The sequence below is a fragment of the Amphibalanus amphitrite genome, unplaced genomic scaffold (genome assembly GCF_019059575.1).
Source record: "Amphibalanus amphitrite isolate SeventyFive unplaced genomic scaffold, NRLGWU_Aamphi_draft 000331F_arrow, whole genome shotgun sequence".
In the NCBI taxonomy this organism is placed as follows: domain Eukaryota; kingdom Metazoa; phylum Arthropoda; class Thecostraca; order Balanomorpha; family Balanidae; genus Amphibalanus; species Amphibalanus amphitrite.
This window is the reverse complement of record NW_024881826.1, coordinates 79553-90879: the sequence shown is the minus strand read 5'-3', so window position 1 is coordinate 90879 and position 11327 is coordinate 79553. Positions and strand designations below refer to the sequence as shown.

General features: G+C 45.7%; 1 protein-coding gene across 1 annotated transcript in view; it reads left to right on the top strand.

Moving 5' to 3' along the window:
* The first annotated feature begins 816 nt into the window (after nt 1–816).
* Nucleotides 817–11327, top strand: part of LOC122388686 (signal recognition particle 19 kDa protein-like) — a 32479-nt gene continuing 21968 nt past the window's right edge. Inside the window, exons 1-2 of the mRNA XM_043379989.1 lie at nt 817–1025; nt 4614–4689. Coding sequence (XP_043235924.1) covers nt 985–1025; nt 4614–4689 — 117 coding nt within the window. The 5' untranslated portion in view covers nt 817–984. The remainder of the gene's footprint in view (nt 1026–4613; nt 4690–11327) is intronic.

Sequence of the window (11327 nt, the reverse complement as noted above, 5' to 3'; positions counted from 1 at the left end):
ACTCAAAATTTTGGATTTTATAAATATTTTCCCAAAAAAGTCAGTTTTTTGAAAAAAATTGGGCCAAAATCCAAAATTTTCAAAAAACCGAGATAGCCATTTGATAGACAAAGTAGAATCACGTATAACCTTTTTTGTTGCGTCTTGATCCCTTTAAAAATGACGATGTTAGCGGCGTTTGAAATTTTGCCATTTTTGAGGCGAAAATGGCGAACATGACGTCACTAAGACGTCATTTTCTCAAAAATTTTCCGACGGATTTCGCTAAAATTTTCAGGGAACGTGTCAAATTGATGTATGATAAGGTACTGAAAGTTTGACGTCGCTGGCGTAACGCGTTTAGAAGTTATTGGCGAAAAACGGGAGGGGGGGCAGATTCTGCCCCCCCCCCAGCGGGGCGCGGGTTAAAGGTAGTGTGCCACCTTCCAATGATTTCCCATTTTATTTTTCCTAGGATAAGAAGCTTCTGTTTTCACCTAATATTGCAAAAAAAAAAATCAAAAATGGGCCTAAAATAGGGGAAGGGAGTAGCGAAAAATTTTCCCACCCAGTGAAAAAATCCTTAGAGGAGGCCGTGGCGTTTGAGTCTTTAATTTAGTGGTCGCCGCTTACTAATCATGCGGCATACACGCCGCACATAACCGCCAATGGCGCAACGCAGCTTAGATTGCGAAGTTACCCCATATAAGGAAGTTATTGCTGGCGCGGATTGGCCTCTCATTGGTCTAACGAATAGACCACTTGAATTCGACCAATGAGGAGCCAAGAAGTAGCAGCATGGTCGCAGCCTGCTGATAAATAAACGGGGTGCGAACAGAGCTCAGGTTACGCGTGCAGTGATTGTTTTGATATAAGAGCAGTTCTCTATATACCGTGATAAGAGCTCTATAGCCTTGGTTAGATATAGCGGTATCAATATAGGGCCCATTGGAATTCAGGTTGGGGGAGGTGCAGAAGGCCTCTGGTACGTAGGAAAGCTTTACGATGGTCTTCGCACAAGACAAGAAGCATTCGGATAAGGAAAGGTGAGTATATTTGAATGTTTTATTCATGGATGAAAAGTAGGTACCTATGCATAGAAGTGACACTTCAGATCTTAGTAATTTCAGAAAGCACTTAGGCACACCTCTACAATTCAAATCAGTCGGGGGAGGTTTGGTCAATCTTCATTTTTAACACGTGCTATTTTTGCCACACGTGCCAAAAATGGCAACGATTCTGCTATTTTTGGCAACGATGAAGCCAATTTCACTTCTCAGCGAGGAAATCACCATTTTGGAAAGATAAGCACTGATTTTCGAAAAGAAGTGCTGCCACCTGTGCAGGAAGAAGAAGCCAGCTTTAATATGCCTGTTGTTTGTATGGTAGTTTGGTTTGTGGCCTGAAGTTGGAACTTAAAATTGAAGCATCCGAAAATGATTGATGTTGATTGAAAACATGTTGATGAAAAAAATAATACCTATGTTAAGTTGAGAGAGGAGGCCATTTTATCCTATTGTGGTTTACTTCTTGAAATTATTTTTGCTAATTGACGGCCGCGCATCATCCGTCACTACATAGTGGCCGTCATAAACAAAAATAATTTCAAGAAGTAAACCACCGCATCTGGATGAAATCGCCTCCTTTTTCAACTCAGCATATTCTTTTTTCATCAAAATTATGTTTTCGATCAATATTGATCATTTTTGGATGCTGCAAGTTGAAGTTCCAACTTCAGGCTACAAAAAAAGCATAGGCGGCAGAACAATTTGAGACAAGGGGGGGGGGCACCAGCTCAAGGAGCCAAACCTAGGGTCCCCCCAAATCCTGTTTTCTCATCGGATTTAGGCCACTTATTTTTCGTCACAGCCCTGACACGATGATTTTTATTATGTTTTTTTTTTACTAAACGAAAATGGCAGTTCACCCTCATGTGTGTGGTTAACTTTAAGCTGATCCTCAAGTATGTATGTGTTTGTCTCTTCCTTATTGTCGTTTGATAAATTCCATTTATCCTACATGTATCAAATTCCTAAGAAGCCATCGCAGTACTAATCAGTGGCGAATCCCAGGGGGAAGGTCACATGGGTCATGACTTAAGGCCTGGGGTCACCACATGCCTGCCAGGAGCACCACAGGCCTGACAGCCGACAGGGGCACCACAGGCCCGCCAGGGGTACCACAGGCCTAGCAGGGGCACCACGGGCCTGTCAGTGGGCACAGTGGCACCACAGGCCTGTCAGGAGCACCATCGGCCTAGCAAAAGCACTACAGGTCTTCCAGGGGCACCACAGACCTGCCAGGGGCACTATCGGCTTCGAAGGGGAACCAGCGGCCTCGCAAGGGCACCATGGGCCTGTCAAGGGCACCACAAGCCTGTCGTTGGCACTTAAGGATTGTCAGCGGCACCACAAACCTGTCAAGGGCACCTGCGTTCTAACAGGGGCACCACAGGCTCGCCAGGGGCCTGTCCAGGCCCGCCAAGGCCCAGGGACACCACAGGCCTAGCAAGGACACCACAGGCCTGGCAGGGGCACCACGGGCCTGTCAGGGCCCATGGGCACCTAAGTCATGTCAGGGCCCACCGTAGGCTTGTCAGGGGGCAGGGTAGGTAGGCACCAAGGTCTTTCCAGGGGCACCAGCGGCCTAGCAGGGGCACCAGTCATCACATGACTAACCAAAAATAAAGAAAGAAAAAACTGAAAATAGGGCACCACCAAAATTAAGTGGCCGAAATCCGTTGAGGTTTTAATTTTGGGTATAGGTAGGGGAACCTCAACTGAAAAGCCACGATGCTTGTGGATGTTGTTGTATGTATAAATAAATAAATAAATAAATAAACCACTTCGATTCATGACCCTCCCCTTGGAGTTTTCCCGAATCCGCCCCTGGTACTAATACATCAAATTTAAGGGGGGGCGCACCTTGCTATTGGTGCCCCCTTGCAGAATTTAAGGGGAGGCCGGTGCCCCCCCGTTCCGCCGCCTATGCAAAAAAGGGTATACTTCAACGTTGGAATACCATACAAACAACGGCCATATTAAAGCTGGTTTATATTCTTGCACCAGGTGGCAGCACTTCTTTTCCAAAATCAGTGCTTGTATTTCCAAAATCGTGATTTCCTCGCTGAGGAGTGAAATCGGCTTCATCGTTGCCAAAAATAGCTGATAGCGTTGTCATTTATGGCACATGGTTGCTAGAAATGGCATGTGCAAAAAATGACAACGATTGACCAAATCTCCCCCGACTGAAATGCAAGTAGGGTACGGAGGGGTAACTTCACGAAAAATGCAAATACCTATTCTTCCAGAGCCAACATTTTTCGTTAGTGTGCAAAGGCTGAAGCATGCCTAGCGCAACCATTCAAATCATTGCACAAGCTATGGTTCTTCTTAGTATGTTTATCATCTGTGGATTTTTCGCAAATTGCATTTTAAAAAAGATGTTTTGCTCCTAACTTTGTACGTAGGGTCACAATTTCGTAAATTATCTTTGCATGATGATAAACAAGCGTTTGTCTTGGGATGCCATAAAAGTACCTAATAATACCGCAAAAAGCTTAGCTGAATTTAGTCTCTTTCAACAGCTGTGAGCGCATCTCGCATGTTGTCTTCAGACTATAACTGACAAGTCAAAGTGGCACAGGCAACCTGTCAACAAATCTTCAATTGCAAGGTTTTCGGCCACCGGTGTCGACTGTTAGTCTGAATTTGAATTGTCCGAGGTATCTGCTGTGCTGTGGTGCGTCTTCGTCTACGAGGTCTGCATGGTCTACATGAGGTTGCATCCTGCTTGGTGCTGCTGATACGACTCACTGTTGCTGCGCTGCACATCCTGCATGATTACCATGTGGAAAGTACTGCTGGGCCACAGTCCTGCCCCCCCCCCCCCCTCTGCATCCTGCCCATACTTCCCTTGCTGCTTCATTTTCACTCACATTTTTGTGCCTGATTTTTCTTGGTTGTTGTCTCAGTCTGTTGCATTGGCATCATATTGAGCACGGCACGGGGGTGAGTTGGCGCAGACCCCCGTCGGTGCGCGGGTTATGTGACCCAACCCAAACAAAAAGTAAGACGCGCCTGGCCACGGCGAGCACGGTGGCGCCACAACCGCGCCTCTGCTACCATTTGTGGCGAAGTTATTTACCAAAAACCAAAACCTGATCCTGGGACACTTGACCTGACCTAAGGGTTCACCGATTTACCCAAGACCTTAAAATCGGATACCCATCGTTGTTTTCGGAACGACGCAAACGCTCGCTTTTTCCGCAAGGTTCTAGCTCAATTAGGAGGAAAACCATTGGGGAGGGGGTCTTATCTACCCCCTGCTGTTATCGTGAACAATTTATGAACAATCGCGCACTGTTCGCTGTTTGCTCACTAAAATTCGGCCAGTGACGTCACTTGTTCGCGAGCACCATTGTTTGTGAACTGTTTGTTTATGTTTGTTTATTGGGAAAATTAATCAAACACCAAACTCTCGAACACTTCATCCAATTCGACAAACATCAAGTCCTGATTTAAGCCGCGACGTCGACAGGCTTGATTGAAGGGATTATGATGCCGGTTGCTGTTTTATGCTGTTTCGGACGCTAATTATCAAATATCACATTGCCCACGATTCTCTTTCCACAGGTGGATATGCATCTACCCGTCATATATAAATAATCAGAAGACATTGGCACAAGGCAGAAGAATACCCAAAGAAAAGGTACGTCATCTGCCTACCTGTGACCGTCGACTACCATGCCTTTCAACATTGTGTGTCAGCTATATGGGTTATCCGCTCAAATTATTTGGATGTTGCAGCTTGCACGTGCGCCCACGCGGGACTCGCTTTTCGCTTTTTACTCTTTAGCCCGCGCCGGGCCGGTGCTGGTCGCCAAGCGTGCCGGGCGGGATGCGGGGCGGGCGGGGCGGTGTTTTAGCATGTCCTCCTCCAATTCGGCTCCTGGGCCACGTAGTGACACACAGTAAGTAGCATTCGAAAGAGCGTAAAAATTACGACGAAGTAATTTGGTCATGTCTTGGGTCAGTTTAAATGTAAGGTTACCAGAGGTTATCAAAGGTCAACTGTTGCCTTTCATTTGTTTGTTTGTTTATCAATCAGCGCATAACTCGAAAGCGAACAGAGCTACAGCGCTGCAGAAAAGCGCATTCGAAAGCTCTTCTAACCTGCGACCCTTTGAAAGTGGGGGGGGGGGGGGGGGTGGATGGAGGAGGCAAAGGGCCCCTGTGGTTTTCGGAAATAGCTCAGAAACGGCTGCAAATCTCGACTAGTCGACTCTCCAGACGTCAATTTTACATAACTAAAAAAGAAATGGGTTCTAGGTCATCTCAGTTCATGAGTTAGAGGTCAAACTGAGATCATGTTCGGCCATTTTTTGGTCGAAAATGTTGTTCACGGAAAAATATCGCAGAAAATCGGACTCTGCCTGCAGAGACTCAAAAATTGAACCGTATTTAAAAAAAGACAAACCAAATGGCTATCTCGAATTTTCATAAATAACTACAACTTTGCCACGTTTTCAACTCAACCCTGGACCGAATAAGGGGGTCGAAGGGATCCCCCTCGGTTTTTCGCGAATAACTCGCGTTAAAAGCGGCCGATCGCGACGTAAAATACACCAAAGCGTCATAGATGCAAGATTCTACATCAATTCCGGTCAATTCCTGTGTTTGGTGCTCATATTTGGATATATGCGACATCTGAGGCCTCTTGCACCAAAATCCTCTTGCACCAATGCTTGGATTATTTTGCATCGTATACCCAGTCCAAGTCTCAAATGTAACAATTTGCGTGCAAAATTTAGCAAGCACATGTAGGATTATGTATTGGGCTATTGCAAACAAATTTACCACCGTTAGATTAGCTTATTCTGAAACCGGTTTTTCGATTTTACCTAGCTAGGTAGTTTGGTGCAAGAGGCCTCTGCTGTCCGTATCCACTTCATAATGTGATTTGTTTTAACCGCATTGATGTTACGTACCTAAGTCAGGCTAACAATAATTTTAACTTTGAGTCATACCTACTATATTGCTAAGGAGTAAAGTTATAGTTCGTTTTTTTCAACACCGGTTTGGCTCAAAGTTCATTATCGAAGCTCTCACGTTAGTTTTGTCAACTTCAGCGTCTGACCAATAATTTATTACCGGTAAAATATTCAATTTCAAATTATGCTCGGTAAATACATGCAAATATCTTCAAAAATTATCATACTATGATGACGTCACTCGTGGCAGCTGGCAGCTAATATCCCTACGGTGGCTTAATGTGTCGACGAATTTAAGGAAAATTTCAGTTTCATTGTTACCGAGGTCAGAACGGAATAAACAATTCTGTCCATGGTAGTAATAGGTACTGGTTATACATTACATTGCAATGCAAGTTCGACAGCATGACATCATCACTGTTCCAATGTTAAGTTCTGAAAAGTGCGCATGGAATTTATCGGGAATAAATCACACGTTAGGCGACGTTCGATTTTCTCAAGCTCATTTTTTGGTCGTTTCGCCGGGTAAAACGCGTGCTTAGTCGAACAATGTAGTTGGATTCAAACCGGTTTTGAAAAAAACGAACTATAGGAACATGCTTAGGAAGATGCTTATTTAAGTGGTCTTCCTGTTACAGCATATTCGTTTTAATATTCATTCTGATTGATTTTTGGAGGCAGAAATATGTAAATTTAACGTAAAAAAAGAAATGCTTGCGCGAAACCGTGAAATGTACCAGCTTTCGGCCTCAGTGTACCAGCGTACCAGAAAGTGTTGAACTGTACCAGATCTGGTACAATCGTACCTTGCGGCAACACTGGAGCTGGGATGGCCCACAGTCGATGAGACGGTGCATGAGCGGGACATCGCTGCCATATGTCGCCTTCTTAACCCTGCATGTGGGGCTGAGGCACTGACTGGGCAGCTGATCCACCGAAGCGATGTCTCGGGCCGCCAAACCCGGGCGGTGGCCAACGGCCTGCTCCAGCTACCGAGAGTGAGGACCGAGTTTGCGCGGCGCAGCTTTACGTATCGCGCGATTTCCACATGGAACAATAGGTGATTTATGGTCGTGTGTTGTGTAGTGTATCTACTTTTATTTGTGTTTTTAGTGTTATAGCATTTTGTTTTATCTCCTTTTACGCATGTTTACAATGGTGTGTTCAAGGTCGCTTACCGGCTTGATTGTCATGTATTTTACCTTTTATCTTGTGTGATTGACGTGCATGCCACAAAATCCATGCCAGTGGAGGCATCTAATAAACTATCTATCTATCTATCTATCTATCCGGCATCAAGCAGGGTAACAACTATCTTCCCCTTCTCCAAAACCAACAATATATATATATATATATATATATATATATATTTTTGCATGTGATGTTGAAAGCCAGAGCGTATTTGCATTTGATTCGTTTCTTTTCAGTTTGTTCTATGTGTCGAATAAGCGTTTTGGTTTCGTTCGGAAGTCGATATATTATATCACCTAATGACATATTGGCTAACCGGTTTCAACGATCATTCGTCATCGTCAGAGCCTTTCGTATAAATAAATGAACACTAGATACATATATCATACACAAAGCAAAATATCAGTATATGTGCTCAAAATCAGTTTTTGGGTTTGATATTTAAATCAAAACGAGCTATCTCGAGCTTTAAAATGATAGGCACTAGTGATATAGCTAAATGATGTTTCCTAGTTATATAAACGTCTGAACATGAGATAAAATAAGGCCTAAAACTGCTACATAGTAGGGTGCACTATCACCCCTCAGAAGGCACCACCGAATAGCTCAGTAGTGCGCCAAGACTTGATTTGTTTGTTAATGAATGGTGTATTCTTCGATGTCAGCAGGGCTTCAAAGATCCAGAGTTTCCTGTGGCTGTTACAGGACTTGATGATGCAGGTGTTGTCATTCAGCTCCTGTCTGGTCAGGCTGTGGTCATGGTCGTGTTCCATGTGGTCGTGTGGGCCACCTGCGTTCCTGTGCATTGTGAGACGTCGCGATAGAGTTGTTGTTGTTGCACCGATGTAGTGTTTTGGATGACGCCGGCAGTCGTCATGTGGGCAAGTGAACTTGTACACTACACAGGTGCGCTGCAGAGAATCAGTCGGTGAGTTCATGTTGTTCTTCATGAACAGATTGCTGGTTCGTCTGTTCTTGTAGTAGATGACAAGGTTGATGTCCGTGTTGTCATCGCTTGGTATGACGTTGTTGTTGATGATGTTTTTGAGAGCGCGCTCGTCAACTTTGTGAGAAGGCGACATTTGGTTCTTGTAGAACAGCCTGATGGTGTAACGTTTGGCTACTGCAGGTTTAGTCTTTGTCTGGTTGTGTCGACTCAGTTGGGCCTGGATTTCTTTGTCGATGTCCGTGTTGGAGAAGTTGTTGTTGACCAGAATCTGCTTTACATGCTTGAGCTCCTCGTGTAGCGCCTCCCAGGTGTTGCAGTACTTCACTGCTCTTCTCACGTAGGCACGTATCACACTGGTTTTGTAGCGCTCTGGGCACTCGCTCTTGCCGTTCATGCAGCGTCCCGTGTTTGTGGGCTTTCTGTACACGGTAGTTTTGAAGGTTCCATCACTGGCGTCGACATCGAGATCCAAAAAGGCCAAACGCCGTTCCTTGTTCTCTTCGATGGTGAACTTCAGGACGGAGTTTTCTTCCATCTTTGTTTTCACGGCTTCTAGCTGTTGAGGATGTTCAACTTGTAGGAAGATGTCATCTACGTACCGACAATAGATGGATGGCTTGGGCTGGACGTCCAGCATCACCTTGTTCTCGAGCTTGCACATGTACATGTTGGCGAAGAGGCATCCCAGGGGCGAGCCCATGGCTACTCCGTCCTTCTGCCGGAAGAGCTGTCCTGTGGGGCTGCGGAAGAGAGTCTCAGACGTACATGCAAGCAGCATCTTCTTAAGGATGCTGGGGGTGAGCTTCAGTGGTGGTAGCGTCGGGTGTTTGTACACGCAGTCCAGTATGATCTCGATAGTTTCACCAACCGGTACATTGGTGAAGAGACTCTCCACATCCAGTGATGCCATTGTTCCTGAAGGCATGCTGGAATGAATGATGTCGACGAAGTCCCCTGTAGACTTCAGGCAGTGCTGGTCTGGCAGGTAAGGCACAATCAGATCGTTGAGTCGCTTCGCCAGTCGATAGGTCGGAGTCGGTACTTGCGATATGATCGGTCGTAGTGGATAGCCCGCCTTATGAGTCTTAACATTACCGTAGGCGTACCCAGGTGTGTAGTCTCCTACGATCGGATCAAAGTGTTCGCCACCAATCACAGCGTTGGCTGCGTAAATCAGCTGATTTACCTTGGCCTGGAACTCTCTTGTGTTGTTTCGTGTTACTGTCTCGAACTTACTCTCATCAGAGAGTATGGTGTTCATCTTTGCAAGGTAATCGTCTTTGTTCAGGATAACAAAACTGGATGACTTATCTGCCCGTCTGACAACGATGGACTCGTTTTCTTTCAGTTCTTTGGCGGCCTGTTTCATACTTTCAGACATCAGCTTGCTGGTTTGTGAATCTCTGACTTTTCTGCCTTCGGCGGCCAGAAGCGTCTTAAGATCCTCATGCACTAACACTTTCTTATTTTGTTCTAGCTGAACGATATCCTGATAGAGCATTTCCAAATTGGCTTGCTTTTCAAGTGGATCAAACCTACTTTGTATGTGACAGTTAAGTCCCATGTTCAAGAGGTCCTTTTGATTCTCAGTCAATTCGAGTGAAGACAGATTGAGGTACCCATCACTTGCCTCTGGTAGCATCAGTGAGCCACCGTATAATTTGGACAGCTTCTTGATCGTTTTAACTCTAGCACCATGATCACTTTTCTTGATAACATCGTCCAGACTGTCAAGCATTTGTTCTCGGACATGTCCGTCGATGAGACATTTGGAGAGCTGCGCCTTGAGTGCTGCGAGTTTCTCATTCAGTTGGGTGAGCTCATTCTCCTTCGCCTCTATTTCATGAATGACTAGTTGTCTTCGGTAATCCTTGGTGAATCGCTTTGCTCTTGCTGCCGGGCTGACCTTGATATTCGTATACTTCGGCAGAATGTCTTCATTTTTGCATGTGATGTTGAAAGCCAGAGCGTATTTGCATTTGATTCGTTTCTTTTCAGTTTGTTCTATGTGTCGAATAAGCGTTTTGGTTTCGTTCGGAAGTCGATATATTATATCACCTAATGACATATTGGAAGATGCTGCTTGCATGTACGTCTGAGACTCTCTTCCGCAGCCCCACAGGACAGCTCTTCCGGCAGAAGGACGGAGTAGCCATGGGCTCGCCCCTGGGATGCCTCTTCGCCAACATGTACATGTGCAAGCTCGAGAACAAGGTGATGCTGGACGTCCAGCCCAAGCCATCCATCTATTGTCGGTACGTAGATGACATCTTCCTACAAGTTGAACATCCTCAACAGCTAGAAGCCGTGAAAACAAAGATGGAAGAAAACTCCGTCCTGAAGTTCACCATCGAAGAGAACAAGGAACGGCGTTTGGCCTTTTTGGATCTCGATGTCGACGCCAGTGATGGAACCTTCAAAACTACCGTGTACAGAAAGCCCACAAACACGGGACGCTGCATGAACGGCAAGAGCGAGTGCCCAGAGCGCTACAAAACCAGTGTGATACGTGCCTACGTGAGAAGAGCAGTGAAGTACTGCAACACCTGGGAGGCGCTACACGAGGAGCTCAAGCATGTAAAGCAGATTCTGGTCAACAACAACTTCTCCAACACGGACATCGACAAAGAAATCCAGGCCCAACTGAGTCGACACAACCAGACAAAGACTAAACCTGCAGTAGCCAAACGTTACACCATCAGGCTGTTCTACAAGAACCAAATGTCGCCTTCTCACAAAGTTGACGAGCGCGCTCTCAAAAACATCATCAACAACAACGTCATACCAAGCGATGACAACACGGACATCAACCTTGTCATCTACTACAAGAACAGACGAACCAGCAATCTGTTCATGAAGAACAACATGAACTCACCGACTGATTCTCTGCAGCGCACCTGTGTAGTGTACAAGTTCACTTGCCCACATGACGACTGCCGGCGTCATCCAAAACACTACATCGGTGCAACAACAACAACTCTATCGCGACGTCTCACAATGCACAGGAACGCAGGTGGCCCACACGACCACATGGAACACGACCATGACCACAGCCTGACCAGACAGGAGCTGAATGACAACACCTGCATCATCAAGTCCTGTAACAGCCACAGGAAACTCTGGATCTTTGAAGCCCTGCTGACATCGAAGAATACACCATTCATTAACAAACAAATCAAGTCTTGGCGCACTACTGAGCTATTCGGTGGTGCCTTC